General features: G+C 50.2%; 1 protein-coding gene across 4 annotated transcripts in view; it reads left to right on the forward strand.

Moving 5' to 3' along the window:
• Nucleotides 1–18,689, forward strand: part of DHX30 (DExH-box helicase 30) — a 37,308-nt gene extending 18,619 nt beyond the window's left edge. For all 4 annotated transcript variants that reach the window (XM_052809258.1, XM_052809248.1, XM_052809229.1 and 1 more), the window contains 17 exons: nucleotides 375–485; nucleotides 2,585–2,940; nucleotides 3,752–3,878; nucleotides 4,601–4,750; nucleotides 5,530–5,682; nucleotides 7,224–8,045; nucleotides 9,249–9,327; nucleotides 10,200–10,304; nucleotides 11,427–11,602; nucleotides 12,704–12,910; nucleotides 13,322–13,403; nucleotides 13,923–14,116; nucleotides 14,188–14,347; nucleotides 14,658–14,815; nucleotides 15,290–15,393; nucleotides 15,565–15,704; nucleotides 16,440–18,689. In XM_052809258.1, coding sequence (XP_052665218.1) covers nucleotides 375–485; nucleotides 2,585–2,940; nucleotides 3,752–3,878; nucleotides 4,601–4,750; nucleotides 5,530–5,682; nucleotides 7,224–8,045; nucleotides 9,249–9,327; nucleotides 10,200–10,304; nucleotides 11,427–11,602; nucleotides 12,704–12,910; nucleotides 13,322–13,403; nucleotides 13,923–14,116; nucleotides 14,188–14,347; nucleotides 14,658–14,815; nucleotides 15,290–15,393; nucleotides 15,565–15,704; nucleotides 16,440–16,675 — 3,360 coding nt within the window. In that variant the 3' untranslated portion in view covers nucleotides 16,676–18,689. The remainder of the gene's footprint in view (nucleotides 1–374; nucleotides 486–2,584; nucleotides 2,941–3,751; nucleotides 3,879–4,600; nucleotides 4,751–5,529; nucleotides 5,683–7,223; nucleotides 8,046–9,248; nucleotides 9,328–10,199; nucleotides 10,305–11,426; nucleotides 11,603–12,703; nucleotides 12,911–13,321; nucleotides 13,404–13,922; nucleotides 14,117–14,187; nucleotides 14,348–14,657; nucleotides 14,816–15,289; nucleotides 15,394–15,564; nucleotides 15,705–16,439) is intronic.
• Nucleotides 18,690–18,874: the final 185 nt, after the last annotated feature.

Below are 18,874 nucleotides of genomic sequence, written 5' to 3' on the forward strand. Positions count from 1 at the left end.
AGGAACAGGTACTCTGAAACTGAATTGTTCTTGTAGTGAGCTCTTGGCCTTTGATTCCTCTAAGCTGACACACTGCAGCCTGTGAAGCTCTGGGCCACAGTACATGGCACCGTGCTGGAAATCAGCCTGGCTTCTGGGCCTGGTTCAGCCATGCAGCTTCTGTGTGACTGTGGGCACCTTGTATCCCTTTTTCTTCCTATGTTACTGGAATGAAGCTTCCCATAAAGGGACCAAACGAGCAGTTTGTTTGGGATTTTCATTTGTAGTTCTCTTCTTTGCCTGGAGTGCAGAGATGTTTGAAGTAGCTATGCTCCTGGCGGAGGAGGGAGATTGTTCTGTGCTGTCTCACTTCACTGGTTACCTTTGCTTTTCAGAAAGTCACTCTGCATATAAAGTGGCCGAAGAATGTGGAAGTGGAAGGCTATGGGACCAAGAAGATTGATGCTGAGAGGCAGGCAGCAGCTGCGGCGTGTCAGCTCTTCAAGGTGAGCTTATGCTCCTCCTTAGCTTGAAGAAACAAGCCTTTGAGCGTGCAGGCCTCATCCATTTTGGCGATATGATTTCTGACTTTTATCTCTCTCTTTGCCTGTTCGCTTTCTTAGTTGGCCTGTCTGTTAATCAAGGGTAGAGGGTGAAGTCTTGAGCTGTCTGAATCCATTTGAGCTTAAAAGCCCACTTACTTCAGCCAGGCAGGAGCTCACTAAATTCTTTGAGTTCTGGTCTTTGTTCTTTATGTCTTAGACCTTAATCAGCTTCTATCTAGTCTCAGCATCTATGCTGAGTAGAGCTTCCCTTGGGTATCTTTGCTGTTACTGTTCACTAACTCACACTTCTATTAGTCTACCTGTGTGTATTTGCAAGTGTAGTACCTTCAGAGGCTCTTGTTTCCTCTTCATGTAAGCCATAGCGTGGCAATTACGTGTTCTGTTTTACGATTACTCTTTTAAAGTTATGCTAGTCTGCCACTTATTTATGGCTGGAAGTGGTTGGTATGTGTGCACAGCCAGTATCAAACAAGTACAGTAAAGTTTTATAAAGGTCCCTGTTTAAGATACGGCATTACATAGCTGCTATCTGAGAATAAGATGCATTTTTGTCTTCAGCTCTGCCACTGACTTGTCTGTAACCTTGAGCCAGTGAGTTTGCTTTTTGGAGTTTCCCTTTCATCTATGGAGTAGGAACAATGATTCTTCCTACTAAGGAGCCTAGAAAAGATGCTGTGGATACTCTAACAATAAGAGAGCTTTTTGTTTTGGTTGTAGATCAAGAAAGCTACATTAAGAAGTAACTATTTAGTTTTTAAATTAAGCCTTCAGAAGTTAAGAATTGCAGCATGAAAAGTAGCAGTTTCTTCAGCTGGCCTCTGTGCTTAGGCTAGTTTCTTTAATCCTGTGATTGGCAAAACTTGTTTCACTGACTGACTTTGTTCTACCTGAAGCATGGTTGGTGCTCATTCAGTTAACATTCGCTGGAAATATATTCTTGTTCTATCCTCTCTAGTCAGCGTGAAACAAAAGCATTGTTTCCTGCTTTCTTTGAGAGCCTTGAGGTTTTCAAAGGAAAAAAATTTCCTACCTATGCTTATATTTTTCTCCAAATTTTGGGAAATGACTGAACTGTATTTTCAGTATAGAGCTAAAACCCCCCCCCCAAAATCCTAAGCCATAGATTCAGCATGCAGAGTTTTGAACTCTGATGCTTTGCCAGCTAAACCTGTAACCTAACAGAAGACCCTCATAACGGGAGGCCTTGTGCAATCTTAGCCATAGAAATAGCTACAAATGCTGCTTTAAGTAAACAGTCATCAGTTCAAGAAAAGTAGTGTCTAATTGGTGCAGAGAGTGTATGAATATAGTGATGTTGGGTACAGCAGCTAGCAAAGTGAATTCTTGCTGTCTTAGGCACTCCTACAGTACAAAATAATACGGCCTTGTCTAATATGGGGCCATTGAGAGGCCTAAAGATGTAACTTTTAATTTGTTGCAGTGGTCTGGTAAGACATGGTGTGTCTTGCACTCTAGATATGTCTGGAGCTTCATGTAAGGTTCAGTCCAAATGCAGGTGGTGGGCCAGCAGTAATTAGGAACTCTTCTCTTTCAAAAACTGCTGAGTTAGGGAGATCTTACTACTGCATATACAAATAACTGTTCCTGTGAAAAGAAAGAAGATGAACCATTCCCTGTATTCTTATCTTGTGTTATCCCAGATTATACTTGTTTAGACTAGTGTTTCCAAAAAGGTGCGTTTCATGCTCTGACATGGGTTTCAAAACTTCAGAATGCTAAACATAGTTAATAGTTCATAAAATACCAATAAATCTTGGCCCACCCTTTCTAACAAGCTCTATGATGCTAAGTAATTGTGCCCTGGGAAGTGAGGTTAGTGAACAGATTCCCTTTCTTAAGAAATAATGGCAGGAGGAAAGCTTTATGTTTCTGAAAGTCTCTTTTCTTTCTGTCCTTTGCTGTGGGATATGAAGAATTGCTCCTGCATCTCTCTCCTTTACCAGGTGTGTTTCGGTTTCCTGCAGAGTTACCCATATCTGTCTCTTTACTGCAGCTAACAATGCATTTTCCTCTTGTAGGGCTGGGGTTTGCTGGGGCCCAGAAATGAGCTCTTTGATGCTGCAAAATACCGGCTTCTCGCTGACCAGCTTGGCTGTCCCGACGAGAGGTGGTGCTCGGAGGGCAAGTGGCGCTCCAAGTCCGGACCTTCTCTCGCCGACTTGTCAACCTGCTGGCGACGGATGGAGCCAGACGATTCCATCCAGCCCATGGAACAGGGCAGGATGCCTAAAGCAATGAGGAGAGAAGAGCTGGAGGAAGGGGAGCTAGAGGAAGGGGAACTGGAGGAAGGAGAGCTGGAAGAAGAAGCAATCGATGTTTCCGATTATCTACCTATGGCACATCAGGATGCCCGAACCCCAGGCAGAGATGCAAGGTACGTCTGCCCTGATAGCTGCTAATCCAGGGCAGTAAAGAAGAGAGACTTTTCTTCATAGCTGATGCATCCCTGCAGTTCCTCACAGTTGAGCTGCAGCTTCCCACGGTGCTGCTGTGGCCTGTAGGTGGGCCAAACGCTGACTACTGTGCTGTTCTCTGCGCAAGCAATAGTGGGGCAGTGTGGTCTTGTACCTGGCTACCATCCCAACGGAATGCACAGGCATCTTCTCTGGAGTCTTGCCCTTTGGATAGGCTGCTGCCTACTTGTTACCTGCTGTTCTTACTCTTCTATGCCTAAAGAGGTTTCCGTTCCCAGAAAGTGTGCGTGTGCACTTAGACCTTTTTTGACCACCCTGTTTTTTGAGGGCAATATTAAATCTGCACTTTTTTGTCACCATGGTTGTTTGCTTGACTTCGTATTTTATGAGCGTGAAACTTTGATTTTTCAATAGTCAGCAGGAGTAACATCAGTAAGGACCTGGTGGTGGTGGTTGTTTTTTAGGGATGCTCTTTGGATTCAGAATTATTTATTTATATATTAAATCTGTTAAACTCTGTTGACGCTATCTGGTTTGTAGTGCTAGTGTAAAGGTTTGATTGCTTTTTAGTAGGTGGCTTTACTGGCCTGGGAGTAACTGTTCTGTGACTGGCAGATTTTAGTAGCAAGATGCAGCTTGACTTTTCAGATGACCAAAATTATCTGTGCCTTTAACTACTTGGTTTCAGACCTCAGTAGCAGACCTGAAGTGAGGTGGGTCTGAGCACAGAGTAGATATTTGTATATCAAACTGTTCTCATCTTCCATCTAGCCGAGGAGGGAGTTCCATTGAAATGACAGATGACAACACTGCCATCCGTGCCCTGACACAGTTCCCACTTCCCAAAAATCTCCTGGCCCAAGTGATTCAGATTGCAACCTCTTCCTCCACAGTCAAGGTAAGGTGCTGTTTGACCCCTGCCAGGGATGAAGCTCAAAGACTCTGACTGGAATCACTTTGGATGCTTTTTTTGGGCAGCTGAGAACTGGGGAGAGAAGGGAAGTTAAAACTAGGCCTAGAAAAATCAGCCTGAAGAGCAAGGAAAAGACTTTGTGGTGGGAATTGAGGAAATGTCTTAATAGAAGCACGAGGAATCTTGTTATTGAGGCCAGCGCAACAGAGAAGCTGCTGTCTGAATGACGGAGAATATTTTCTAAGGTGATAGGTTTTCATTTCCCTATATATCTGCAACAAACACAAGTTTGTGTTACTCGGAGCAATGTGTAATTTCTGTGCTGACAGAATCTTTCCACAACTCAATTCTTGCCAGTATCTGGTGATCCTCCTCCTTGGTATGTGTCACCCACCTCCTTTCCAGACCTCATGTGCTTAGCAAACAGTAGCTGTGCTCCACCCATAAGCTCTCAGTGATGTTCTCCACACAGTTGTCTGCTCTCACTTCTGCTTATCCAGTGCCTTGTGAGCTGGCGGAGTGGAATTCAGTGCAGTAAACCTGTTCCAGTGCACTGTTTAAAAAAAAAAAACCAAAAAACCCACAAAAAAAACCAAAACACAATTTAAGCTCTGCTTAGAAATATTGGGATGTATTTGAAAATGCCTGCCTAGTTATGTAGGTTCTTAACACCTCTCCAAATCTGATGTTGTTTATGTGTCCTTTAGGAGTACATGCAGTTCCGTACAGTAGGCACCAAGACGAAGATCTGCAAGCTCACGCTCCGCTGGCCCTGTCCAATGACTTTTGCTGCCAAGGGCCGTCGCAAGGTGGAGGCAGAAAACAAAGCAGCGGCACTAGCCTGTCAGAAGCTTAAGGTAAGTGCACATGGCTCCTGCATCCCATGTCTAATGTGTCTATGAATAGGGGCTCCTAGCACCTGCGTTCCCATATTTGAGCCTAATGGGGTGATGCCTGAAACTTTCTGATCTTTGACTTTATGCTTAATGAACACATATTTCGGAACCTTAGGATTCAGTCCAAACTGCTGTTGTACCCGTCTAGTGTCTAATCTGTGATGACCCCTTGAAGGCTGTTTTGCTTGTTTTGAGCCCTCACAAAGTGATGTGCAGGAATCACCCTGGAAGTGTTAGCCTGTTTGCTTGGCCACCTTGCTGCTGTCTACTAGGACAGACGATCTTCTCATTCTTGTAGGTGGACTAATCCAGACACATTGCTGCAATAGTTTCACTGCAGGCTCTAGAGTCAGCAGAGGGGAAGTCCAAGAAATAGTGTAGGACTTATTATTGAATTGGCACAACATACCAGAACTATAGCAAGAGAGTTAACAGCCCTTGCAAGAGGGCTTTGTCAGATACAATTGTGGCTGCTCTTTCCTTGATGGGTCTGTTTAAGACCTTCTTGTGAGCATTGTGTTGGGGGCAGGTAGCAGCTGGCTTCAGTGTGTCCATTTCACCAGAGTTGAGATGGGATCATGTCTTGTTTCTTGCTGTAGCAAAAGCAGGAAATGACGGATTTGGGATATGGGGTAAGGAGTTTGCCCATCCGAACACGTAGGACCCGCATGCTCCGTACACCAGCACTTCGTATGCAGCAGTCTTGTGTCTGACAGTGTTGTTTGCCTCTTCCTTTGCAGAGCCTTGGGTTGGTGGACAAGAACAACAACCCCCTCAGCCACGCTATGTACAACATGACTTCACTCCGGGAGCTTGGTGAGAACCAGAGGAAACCCTGCCACATCAAAGTCCCTGAAGCAACCCTGCGCAAGATTGAGAACTATCTGAATCACGTAAGGCTTGCTCAGCTGTCTGAGAATCACCTTTGGCTCATCCCTTTTAACTTCTGGAATTGCACATGGGTTGAAAGCTTCGTGTCAAAATGTTGAGGGAATTCATGGCTTGATAGTATGCCACAAAAACTAATCAGTCTCTGCTGTCCTTTGGGGAAGGGAGACCCTTTCTGGGCAGTGGGCCTTCTCTGTATGCATCTGTGACGTTTGTCTGCATTATTTGGTTTGGGATGTTACGGAGTGTAGTTTTGGCTTGCTTATAGACTCTGTTGTAGGCTTATGGGTTCTGCCTTGTGCAGGCATTGGTTCCATTAAACTGTGGCTGTGCCTTGTAGCTTTACAAGGACCAGGTGCCGGTACTTGCACATTTCCCTTGGGAGTGTCTCGCAGTATTGTACCTTAGTGGTAGGTGCAGGTCCCCAGGCACCTGGTGGTGCTTTCACCCAGGAGATCCCTCTCCCTGGTGGACCAGCGGTGAACAGACACCCATGGGAGCTGAAGCAGTGCCGAGACAGGGTTCCTTAGGAGCATTCACTGTCAAGGCAGGATCTAGTGCTAAGGTTGAGCATAGCTCAGGTACAAATGTGCGTAGCTTTAGTGAAGTCATTGAAAATAGTGTCTGTGTTTGGAAGTTGGCAAGTCACTGATGCAGTACGCTTGGGCCTGAACAGTAAAGATCTCGGACGATCTTTACAGTATCTTACAGATAATGTAAAGTAAACGAAGGAGTAGTGTATGTCCTAGAAAGCCGAGACTGTGCCTAAGACAGCAGCCACTTCTGCCTGACCTGCTGTAAGTGACTGAACTAAGGGCTAGAAAAGTTAGAAAAACAGCAGCATCTTGAAGGAACTTGGTCTGCCTCCCATGCTTACATGAACATGAGCTGTCACACCATGTGTGGAAGGGATGGCTTTGTGACCCTGAGTAAGGCTGAATCCAAAAGTACTGATTGTAGCTGAACTTCTAATCCTGCGAACATCTGGGCCAATGCTTTGATTTGTGTTCTAGACGATTCCTGACCTATTGTTGCTCCTTTTAGTGCTTCCTGTGGGATGTGGAACTTCTGTTTTTTCTTTTGCCAAGACAGAATATTTCTGGCTTAGCTGAATGCTTACGTTTTGTGCAAGTTACGTGTCTGGGCTTCCTGAGCGAGAGAAGGGTGGTGGTGTAACTTGATAGTTTCCAAAAGTTGTCTTTGAGGGGCTATTGCATCACTTGCACGCAGCGTAGCCACTGACTTGGAGAGCTTAAGTTACTGTTTTGTGCCTGTCAGTTCAGGCATCAGCGCTAATACCCCTCTTAAAATAGGGGGTGCAATGAGGAAAATGCAGGGAGCTGCCCAAGTTATTTCTCACTTTAAATAACCTCAATTCAGGATAAAAGTGGCTGAGTTACCTAAAATCTGAGGAGACTTTGGCAAAGCTTCGTGGTCACTGCAAAGCCAGTCTGGCTGAGTCTGTTCCAGGCACTTGTTTCTTTCTGTCCTTCTCAGGACTGGTACTAATCTTTTTGTCCCTGCCAACTTTCTCCGTCTCTCCCAGTATCCAGTGGACATCAGGGAATCCAGGCCCCGGATTGCCGATGACATGATGAACCTGAGCAAGGAATCTGGTGCGATAAGTGATGCAATCACAGGGAAGACATACATACCCATGCTGGAAGCAGAGGAAGTACGCCTTAGCCAGAATCTCCTGGCCCTCTGGAAAAGGAGAGGATCCTCGTGGCAGGAGAGCCACCCACTGCCAGTAGATCCTCACAAGGACACCATCCTATCAGCCATCGAGCAGAACCCTGTAGTGGTAATAGCAGGAGATACAGGCTGTGGGAAAACCACGAGGATCCCTCAGCTCCTGCTGGAACACTACATCCTGGAGGGACGTGGCGCCCGCTGCAATGTAGTGATCACCCAGCCAAGGAGGATCAGCGCCATCTCGGTCGCCCAGCGTGTGGCACAGGAGTTGGGTCCCAACATGAGGAAGAACGTGGGCTACCAGGTGCGACTGGAGAGCAAGCCACCCGCCAGGGGAGGAGCCCTGCTCTTCTGCACCGTGGGCATCCTGCTGCGGAAGCTGCAGGGGAACCCCAGCCTGGAGGGTGTCAGCCACGTCGTGGTCGATGAGGTCCACGAGCGAGACGTCAACACTGATTTCCTGCTCATCCTGCTGAAAGGCATCCAGAAGCTCAACCCTGACCTGCGCCTGGTCTTAATGAGCGCCACAGGAGACAATCAGCGTTTCTCGCATTACTTTGGGGATTGCCCTGTGGTCAAGGTGCCGGGCTTCATGTACCCAGTGAAGGAGTACTATCTGGAGGAGATCTTGGCCAAGCTGGGCCGGCACCGACACCGGCACTATGAGATCAAGGTGGGTATGCAGTGTGGTGTTTAAGCTGTTTCCCTTGGATGAGGCACTGCCTTCTGGCATATCAGCAGGGGAGAGTTTGGGCCTGGAACTGGTCCCTCTTTCCTGTGGTTGTTGGACAGCGTTTGTTTAGCTTTAATTCCACGTCAACCCTTGTGAGGTAAAGTCAGCTTAATAGAATCCCAGAGTATTTTGATTAAATGATGGATAAAGATGACTTCAGATTTGGGTCTCGGTTACTTTTGTCCCTTTTTAACCTGAAGCTTGTTTTATGTTTGAGTAAGCTAACAGCTCATTGTACTTGTGTATGTATATACATAGGTGCAGACTTGATTGTTTGCATACTCTGTGCAAGCCTCATCCGAGACTAGGATGGTTATGTCTTACTGCAGTCTCTTACCTAAGTGCTTGCCATCCTGCATGACTGAATTCCCTGATGACTCCTTTTTGCAACCAGTCTTACTGTTCCTCTGGAAAAGACCCTCCAGACGTGTAGTCTTTGCTGTGGTTGTTCTTACGTCAGTTGTGGGTCACGGAGTCACAGAACTGTTGAGGTTGGTAGGGACCTCTAGAGATCATCTAGTCCAGGCTGCTGGACTAGAAGCTGTCAGCCCATTTCTCCAGCCTGTAGAGGTCCCTCCCTGGGGCTGAGCAACCATCTGGTGTATCAGCCACTTCTCCCACTTTCGTATCATCAGCAAACTTGCTTAGGGTGTCCCATTGCCTTCAGGGCAGTCTCCCTGTTTCTGTTGTGGCTAGGATTTTTATCTGCGCTTTTTAAGCTGGCCTGATAGGTATGTCCAAATTACTGAGAGATACAAAAGCTGCTGCTCTGTGCCTGGTGGATTTGAAGTCCCAGGTGCATATGGCACAGTTTTGTCCCCAAAAATTTCATGTTAATTTTTGTTACTCGTTGGGTGCTGTTCAGTAGAGGTACACAAAACTCAGTTAGCTTCCAAGTCTGGAGAACAGGAAGGGGACTTTATATTCTCGCTGCACAGCAGACGAAACTGGCAGCAGTTGTGACCAGAGCAGGTTCCAGATGGAGCCAAAACCAGGCTCCTGAGGTTCCTGGCTCCTGGTCCTGGGCAGGCCGTCCAAGTACACGCATTTGCTTTCTCCAGAAGATGCTCTGGGAGGCTGTGTGCCTTTCTGCTGTCTGCTAGATTGCGACTCACTTACCTGCATGTGTCCTGTTTTATTCAGCAATCAGATGATGAATGTGTCCTTGATCTTGATCTGATCACTGACCTCGTACTCCAGATTGATGCTCACGGAGAACCAGGTGGGTTCTGCCTGCCCCTTTGCTCTTTTTCCTTTTGCTGGGGAAGAAAAAATGAACCCTGGAGAGGCCAGACCCTTTGCAGAGAAAACATGATGCTGACCTGACTTCTGCAAGGCCACCTTGGATTCCCGTTGAACTGAGTGGTCTCCAGCAGTGTGGCATGAGCTAATTCTGGGTCTTTGGCTAAGATAACATCTGAGTCCTCAGTGTCTCAGTCTTAGTGTCCTGACTGAGTCCTCAGTGTCTCAGTCTTAGTGTCCTGACTGAGTCCTCAGTGTCTCAGTCTTAGTGTCCTGAGATGCCGCTGTTCTGGGGTGAAGGGCAAGACTTGTCTGTGCTCCAGCATTTACAACCTTGAGCTGCACAATTTAGTTATTTTTCTGTATTGGAGACCTATCTCTGTTAAATATCTTTGCCTGGGAGGTGATGTTTTTGTGAAGAAGGCAGGACTCTCAGATGACTTCAAGAGTTTTAAGTGTTTCAGAGCTAGTAGAAGGTATTCATCCTCAAACTACAGGTAGCCTGGTTTCTTTCTGGCTTTAAAACCTTGCCCTAACGAGCTCACAGAAGCAGATATAGCATAGCAGGTATGAAGTCTAGACAAATGTTCCCCTGGGTCTGACTTCCCATAATGGCTGTATCTGTCATTGTTCGTGATGAGTATGATGCGGGTTTCCTTAGAGATCAGCTGGCAGGGGGCGTCACAGACTGGGGCCCTGCTTTTCTTTGGGTTTCTTGGCCTAAAGGTTGCTGTGGACTTTGGGAAATAACAGGTGTCCCTTCTGTGCAGCAGAAACAGTTTCTGTGTCTCCAGCTGCGGAAAAGTGCTTGAATTTCTAGGTCGCTTGTTCTGAACTCTTGCTTCTTTTCAGGTGGGATCCTCTGCTTCCTCCCTGGCTGGCAGGAAATCAAAGGAGTGCAGCAGCGCCTGCTAGAGATGCTGGGATCTCAGAACAGCCGGTACCTCGTCTTACCAGGTGAGATGGCAGCGCCAGACCTTTTCTCCCCAGGATTCAGGGGAATGGCTAGGCCAATTGACTTGATGAGCCCCTTCAGCTGTTGCACTCTGATACAGAGCAAGCTTGTATGCTCTGATGTACGTACCTGTTGTGTAATTGTGCATGTTAAGCACAAATAACTCCTCCTAGCAGAGGCCATCTAAACCTGTATGTGATCAAAGAAACTGGCTTCCTGTTTGCCTCCAGCAATTCAGAATCAGGCAAGGAGGAAACAGCTAAATTCTGCATTGCTGTAGCTGCATGCTGAGCCTAAATAGGAAAGATCTTCAAGCCCTGTTTTGCAGGATGGATATGTACTCTGTAGCTCAGCTTTTATTAGTGAATTTAACATTCTCTATTCCAGGAGGGAAATTTGTAACAAAAGCCAGTATTACTCTGTGAGGCTGTAAGATTTTGGGGGTTGGTTTGGTTGGGGGTTTTTTTGTTTTGTTTTTTTTAACAGCCCTCCCCATTCAGTGTCAAATAAGGCTAGCCAGGAGCACAACTTTGAGCGGCTCAGTTGCTAATAAATGCAGGTGTTCTTTTGTGAAAACTGCATGTTCTTGTGCTCCCCTGCTGTTCCGTGCGGTTGCTGGGAATTTCTCCGCATCACTGATCTGTAATAGGGCAAATATGTGATGTAGAAGAGTTACAGGCCCTTGCTGATAACCATTTTTGACCAAGTGAAACCAAATGACAATGAGGATACCCCATTCCCCTGCCCTATAGGCCTTTTGAAAAGGGGAAGCTGCAGAACTGGACTGTGGCAGGGAGTGGGACTTCTGCGTGGGGCCCAGGGATGTTCTAGTGGTGCCATTAGCCTCTCTGGGACGGGAGGTGACCAGAGCTCCTGCTGATGTTGAGCCATAGGTTGAAGCAACTGAAATGAGGCCTTCCCTAATGATGTGTGGAAATTCCCCCCCCCCTCCCCCCCGGGGTCTGGCTGTCAGGAAACTGCTGACAATGAACATTTACAAGTGGTGTCCCCATTTCTGGAAGCGAGAGGTGGTGGTACAAGAAGGCTGAGAATCTCTGCCCGCCTTGGCCTTGTACTGTGAAGCAGCTCAGCAGGGCAGGACTGACTCTGGTTTTATTTCCTAGTGCACTCCAACATCCCCATGATGGACCAGCAAAATATCTTCCAGCGGCCTCCACCTGGCGTCAGGAAGATAGTCCTGGCCACCAACATCGCTGAGACCTCCATCACCATCAATGACATTGTGCATGTGGTGGACAGTGGCACGCACAAGGAGGAACGTTATGACCTGAAGACCAAGGTACTGATGCTTTCTTGCCTCTAAGTGCATTTGGGATGTACTGGAGCTAATGGATGTTTTCAGAGGAACATTCGAGATGCCATTAATGGGATGATAGAGCTGCTTCCCATTTGGCCCCTAGGGTACTGGCACTGTGTCCCTGTTTGGGGACAGAGTGTTTGACTCATCACTCAGAGAGTGTTTGCCTTTACCAAGCTCCCTGCCAGGCTCCCCATCGACTTCTGCTGAACAGGCAGAAGTCTGGTGTCTTCAAAGAAATTTAAGGCCAATCCTACTCCCTCCCATCTCTCTGTTACACCATCCACCATCTGTAGCTTTTCCATTTGCTTTCTGCCTTTTTCTATGATTTCATCGTAAACCTCTTTCTAGCCAAAGCAGGGCAGCTCTGATCTATTAGGTACTGCTCTCGTTTGACGCTATCTTGACCCCAATGCCGTAGCTTGTTAGTCAGCTTTAAGGGGAGGGGGTTTACACTGCTCTCAGGCCACGTTTCTGGTGGTGTTGGGCCCTGCGAAGGCTCTTGTGTGTACGCTTTCGTAACAACGTGAAGGCAGCTGTGCCACTGTTGCTCTTGGAAGAAGGGATTCTGGCTGTATACTGCTGCCCCTTCCCCTCCCAGTGCTAGAACATCTTACAGGGCCAGGTGGCAATTCACACCTTGGAACAGTTCTAGTTTAAAAACAACCTTTTTATATTTGCCCAGTTTTAACGCAGTTCATCTCGCAATGCAGACCCTGCAGTGCCTGTGCTAGCAGGCAGCAGGACTGGCGTGGGGCAGGCAGGGACCGCGTTCCGCTGGCAGCTCCCAGCGGGGCAGTGGGATGAGCCCCTGGGGAGCGCAGTGGTGCGGGGCCGAGGCCGGTGCCCAGCAGATGGCATCAGGGTCTCATCTGTGCACTGAGCGGCTCAGGCCTTCACACTGCTGCCTGCTAGAGACTGGCATTGCAAGATGCAGGAGAGTGGGAGACGTTTTCCTTGCCCTTGAGCGGGATGGTTGATCAGTCGTGAGGAGTCTTGGGCATCTGTGGACGGGATGGAAAGCTGCATCTGAACAGGACAGAGAGCCGTGAGAGCATTCATGCCTAATTATTCTTCTCCTAGGTGTCCTGCCTGGAAACGGTGTGGGTGTCCAAGTCAAATGTGGTGCAGAGGCGAGGGCGTGCTGGCCGCTGTCAGTCGGGATTTGCCTATCACCTCTTCCCTCGCAGCCGCCTGGACAAGATGCCAACTTACCAGGTTCCAGAGATCCTACGCACCCCACTGGAGAACCTGGTGGTTCAGGCCAAGATCCACATGCCGGAGAAAACAGTAAGCACAGTACATGCCTGCAAGACTGCAGCCGACTGAACCAGCAGGATGTGGCCTGCTTGGTGCCAGTTCCAGAGATGTGATTTGACCACAAACATGAGTAGGGAAAACCCAAGATGCTGATGACTTTTAGGTCTTGCTTTCCTACATGCAGTGCTGTCTAGGGAAGTTAAGACCAGGAAATGTATAGATTGCTTCGATTACAGAGTGTGTCTAAAAGACTCTGCAAGAATGGAGAGGGCTGAGCTTATATCCCTGTAGGGAAACAAAGAGGGAACCGTGTTGCAGTCTGGGGCCCTGGGGCAGGGCAGTGGGCTCCCAAGGGCTTTCCCACACTTCTGTATGGGAAACATGCCCTTTTTTTTTTTTTTTTTTTTTTTTTTCTTTTCCCTTCCCCCTGCTGTGTTGCAGGCAGTTGAATTTCTGTCCAAGGCTCTGGACAGCCCTGACATCAAAGCTGTGGATGAAGCAGTGATCTTGCTGCAGGAGATCGGTGAGCTAATGCCCTGTCCTGGTGTGGGTGTGATGGAAACATGTTTGCTGTCTAAACGGGGGAAGTGGGAGTTGGCACAGGATCCTGTGGGACAGACTGGGCAGGATTGTCCCCAGACAGGGGTGGCAGCTGATAGGGACTTCCCAAACCGCACACGTTGTGGTGCTGTTTTGTTTCCCACGCTGCTTTGCTCAAGAAGTGGGTAGAACTTCCCAAAGTTTAAAACAAAGGCGGAGGGATGACAGAGAAAGAAAGAAGGTTGTGATCTGGAGTTCATAGCTGGGGTCTTGTTGATTGTCATCTGGCTGTTACAGCCTTTTCTTTGGCCTCAGGTCAGTCAGACCTGGGAGGTTCTGGGTGCTTATTGCAGGCACCTATGCTGTGCGCCTCTTCTGGAGGTTGCACCAAATCTTGCAAGCCTGGTAGGCGGGTTCTCGTGGCAGCTCCCCGAAGCCACCGGCCACCCTTTGGCCCCACTCGGAGCTGATGGATGTGCCCTCGCGGGCGGCTCTGTTGCAGGAGTGCTGGACCAGCGAGAAGCCCTCACCACTTTGGGCAAACGCCTTGCCCAGATCTCCACAGATCCTCGGCTGGCAAAGGCCATTGTCTTGGCATCCATCTACCGTTGCCTCCACCCTCTGCTCGTCATCGTTTCCTGCCTCACCCGGGACCCCTTCAGCAGCAGCCTGCAAAACCGTGCGGAGGTGGACAAGGTGAGGAGCCCCTCCTAGAGGAGGGTAGAAAGCAGGTAGGGAAGGGGCTGACACATCTGTCTGTCTTCCAGGCCAAGGCTGTTCTGAGCCGGGAGAGTGGGAGCGATCACCTTGCATTTGTCAGAGCTGTGGCAGGCTGGGAGGAGGTGCTGAGACGCAGAGACAGTCGTGCCAGGGATAACTATCTGCAGGACTATTACCTGTATGGCCCCAGCCTTCGCTTCATCAATGGTGAGTCCCAGAGGCCTGCTTCTCCCCTCTGTCCCCTGAAAAGGCTGAAGCGCTGGTGAAGAATGTGGTGCAGAAATGGGGTAGACTGGGCAGGTGACTGCTGGACTGGGCGCGGGTTCTGGCTTTGGCACTTGTGAGTGCAGGTGTAGCCCTGGGTGCCAGGGAGGCCACAGGCAGGACAGGTCTCCTTTCCCAGCGCCGAGGTTGAGCCTCCAAATCCAGAGCTGGTGCTGCCCTGCTGAGGTTCTTTCATTCAGTGGGGCGAAGGAGAGGGTGAATCTCATTCCCTGGGACTGTCTCCTCCCTGTAGGCCTTGTCAAGCAGTTCTCTGAGAACCTCTACGAAGCCTTCCTGGTGTCGTCCCCGTCTGACTGTACCATGCCATCGTCTGTATGTAACCAGTACAGTGAAGAGGAAGAACTCGTCAAGGGGGTCCTTATGGCTGGGCTCTACCCCAACCTCATCCAGGTACTGGCTCCCCACTCTGCCATTGCTCTCCTGGGCTTGCTGGTCACTGCGGGTAGCATGGAGAAGCATTGAGGTGCCAGAGATGCTTGTGCTCTCTTGGGAGCGTGTGTCCTAGGCGGGCTGACTGCTTGTGCTTCTGCCTGCTGCTCCAGTGCTGTGTCCCTGGGTCCCTCCTCGGGAGGAGTGGCCCCCCCAGCCTGCGCAGGTCCCTGCTCGGGTTCTTGTAGCTTAGTCTGGGAGCCATTAAGGTGGTGTCTTCCTCCTCCTGTTTGCTGCCTTTGCACGGAGTTTGGTGACTGCCAGGTCTGGTCACCCCACGTATGTACTCTGCTAACACAGTGGAGCTTCTGCACGTGGAGGAGCATGCTTGCCTCTGCACATTTAGGAGAGATGGTTGTGGGGAAAGCTGGGCTGACTGCTTGTAGGCCGTGCCTGCCGGTTTTGCAGGTGTTTGAGATGCTCCTCTCCTTTCAGGTGAGACAAGGCAAAGTGACCCGTCAAGGGAAGTTCAAACCCAACAGCTATGCGTATCGGACAAAGGCTGGCACTGTTCTGCTCCACAAGTCAACAATCAACAGGTGGGTGACCTATGTACGTCTGTGACCGTGGGAGGGTGGGGACCCCACAGCACGCACTTCACAGCACCAGCTGGCTGTGCTGAGGACCCCAGCACTGCCTCGGACACGTGTGACGGTACCGGAGTACGACACGTCTCTGCCCGTCGTTGACGAAGCTGTTCCCCTGTGCAGGGAGGCATCCAAGCTGTACAGCCGCTGGCTAACATACTTCATGGCAGTGAAGTCCAATGGTGGGGTGTTTGTGCGGGACTCCTCCCAGGTCCACCCACTGGCCGTGCTGCTCATGACCGACACGGATATCCACGTCCGAGGTGAGTGCCGCAGCAGCTGCGGGGTTGACGCGTCCACCTGCGCGTCCTCTTGTGCCGCTGCAGGCTCCTCCTGCTGCGCCTGATGCCCCAGGCACCCCGCTCCTACAGCTGTACCACGGTCTGAGGGGCTGCAAGGTGGCTACCCCTGATCTCTGCTATCGGCGCTGCTGCTTCCCTTGGCCAGCTACCTTCCCCTGCTTTCTAAGCCTCTTGCTTTGGACTGGCTGTTGCTGTAAGGGGGCCACAAAGGCAATGATTTGTGAGCTGTTCGCAGCCGTAGCTCTCCAGGGAGACGAGGAAACCAAGCCACAGGCAGGCTGAGTGAGCAGGCTTGTGCCTGGAGGCTCATCCCTGAGGAATGAGGAGTTGGGCTGGTCTTCAGCCATGGCTGGTGTGTGGGGAGGAGCGAGCCCTTCTCCCCGCGGATGTGTTGCTTTAGCCTGTGGGTTTTTGGCAGCGCCGCAGTTGGTCTCTAGCCCTTGAGCTCACACGGGCTGTGCGATCAGTCACCTCCTGTGGGAAACAGTGGGAGGATCCCAGTGCGATGGGTCAGAGTGCTGCCTGGATCTTGTGGGAACTGTTTGACCCAGTTGAGTCCCCAGACTCTCGGCTAAAACAAACGTGGGGAGGACCTGCGCTGCCTCTGGTAATGGTGGAGAGGGCTGAGCGGCCAGCGCAGGCTGGAACAGGTCAGCACCATTCCTGCTTCTCACCTCCTCTCTTCTTCCCACTAAGATGATGGCTGGCGAGCAACAGTCTCCCTGACAGACAGCGATCTCCTGGTGCTGGAGGGAGACTCCTACACCATCCGCCTCCTGCGCGATTTCCGTGTGTCGCTCTCCAAGATGGTGGAGACGTGCCTGTGCTATGAGATGGCAGCCATCCCTGGGGACCTGCACCACCAGCACAGCCAGCTGCTCGACATCCTGGTGGATCTGCTCAAAGGCCCTCCTGGCAGCTTTGGTGCTTAGGCAGAGCTGGAGGATTGTGTGGGGACTTGTAATTTGTATAAAGATGTTCACAAATGTTTATTTAAATAAAGTTCTATTTATCCCTTGTGAAGTCATCTCTCTCCATCCTAGAAGATTAATGTTGTCTGAATCTCCTGCTGTCGGCTCCGTGCATGGTCACCGCGTAGGAAGAACCAGCGCAGTACCGCCTGGAATGGACTGGAAGTGCCGATGGACCCTGACGCGAGCTTCGTGGGCGCCCACCTCCTCCGCTCTTAACAGCGTCAGTCCCTGAACTGGAGAGCAAGGACACAGCGGCTGCGGGCCCTCCTCTGCCCCATCCCCACAGGGCCGGGCTGGAGCAGCTCTGGTGCGAGAGCTACTCCGGGCTCAAGAGGAGGACGGATGTCTTGGCTTTGCGGCTGTGCCTGCTCCGGGGGCCGGGGCCGGGCAGAGCGTGGATCCAGCAGCTCTGGTGCAGGGTGGTGATCGATGTCTTCTTCACTTTCCCCGCGCCCGAGGATGACGTCGGAGGGGAGGAAGCCCTGAAGGCGCCAGACGAGGGATGTGACATTCCACGCGGGATCTCTGAGCCTCACAGCGGGGCCCTGCCACCCCACAGCGCAAGCGCAGTCGTGGCGTTATGAGTGTGAGATGTGACTTGTCGTTCCTGATCTGCCTGTACTTTTTTGTCCTCTTGCGTTGTTATTATTTTCTTTTTTATTATTTTTAATTTCTTGTTCTCCCTATGTCAAGGAGGCCGGATCCCTGTAACTTGTGCAACACAGGATGTGATTGTAGATGCCAGTCTGCCTGTGAGCGCTTTCTCCTGCGGGAAGCCAGGAGCATAGGCACAAAATTCTTTGTTTTCTATGAACAGGGACCATATTTCTGTGGAAGGAGGATTGTGACAGGCACAACATTAAATGAGAAATCTGGAGTTTAATCCCAGCTTTGCCTTGGATCCCCTGTCAAATGAAGACAGTGACCTACCTCACAGGGCTGTTGTGAGGCTTCGTTATTGTTTGTAACGCATGTGAGCCCTCGGGCTGGACAGTGCCAGAGAGGAACAGGTACTTCACACTCGGTTTGGAGGCGGTGGGCTGTAGCTAAAGGGTTGTGCCCTCATGGGGTGGAAGTGTTGCGGGGCTGTGAATGATGCTGGAGGGAGGGGCGGCTGCCGCTTTCCCCAGCAGCTGAGCAAAAGGCAGTCGCAGGGCCTGGGATCATTTGTTTTTATTCACGGTTTCTTACGCTCTTTGTATCTGAAATCAAGGCGAGGTTTGACCGCGCCAGCCGGGGCGTGCTCTGCTGGGTAATGGAAGTGGCAGAAACGCGACAGCCGAGCGCGGGTGCGAGGCCGTTTCTGCACACGGGAACGATGGCAAAGGGGTTCCTGCCCTGGCAGCGTCTGCCCCGCGCTTGGGACAGGAGCTGCCTTCCTCGGGGGCCGCTGTTTGGTTCTCCTAGTTGTTCTCTACTATGATTTAGTTTACTTGTCATGGGCTTTAATTAAGCGGAGCTGTGGCCTCTGCCATGTGAGCTGATGTACTGTTGTGGGGGTGTGCGGGAGCCCCCCGGGGCTCCAGTGGCTGTGGGCGAAAAGCACAAGGGCGGGGGGCTGGGGGGGTGCTGGTGGCCAACTCCAGCGGTGGGAGCCGGGGCCGGAGGCGTTTCTGGTCCTGAGCCTCCTGGCTCCGCTCCCTGAGGCCGTGGTGGATGAGGCGGCGTGGGGCCCTCGGCGTCCTGCAGCCTGTGTTCACGCAAAACTTCTCATCTTCATTTCACTTGCTTGAGGTTGTCACTATTATTTGACCAGTGTTTGTTTCTTTTGGCCTGTATAATGGGCAGTATGGTTTTCCCTTCCAGCAGGTTTAAAAAAAAAAAAAAAAGACAAAAAAAAAAAAAAAAAGACTAAGCTATTGTCTAAATGGTTCAGAACTAGTGTGATATTGGGATACTTCAGTGGCTGTTATGTGATACTGGATCTTTTTACAACATAGATTAAAGACAATAAAAAGGGATAGAGTAGTAACTGCCTCTGTCCTCTTCATTCTTTTCTTTCCTATTCATTTATTTTTAACAGCTGAGTGAAGTCTGAAGCTTGTTATTTTCTTGCTCCTTGTTGTGGGGCTGCTCTTCCTCAGCTGGGAGTGGTGAACCTGGTCTCAGTTAAAGCCTTCAGGAGCCAGAGGTGAGCTGAGGGGGGGTCACAGCTGT

Source organism: Harpia harpyja, chromosome 1 (assembly GCF_026419915.1).
Source record: "Harpia harpyja isolate bHarHar1 chromosome 1, bHarHar1 primary haplotype, whole genome shotgun sequence".
NCBI lineage: Eukaryota > Metazoa > Chordata > Aves > Accipitriformes > Accipitridae > Harpia > Harpia harpyja.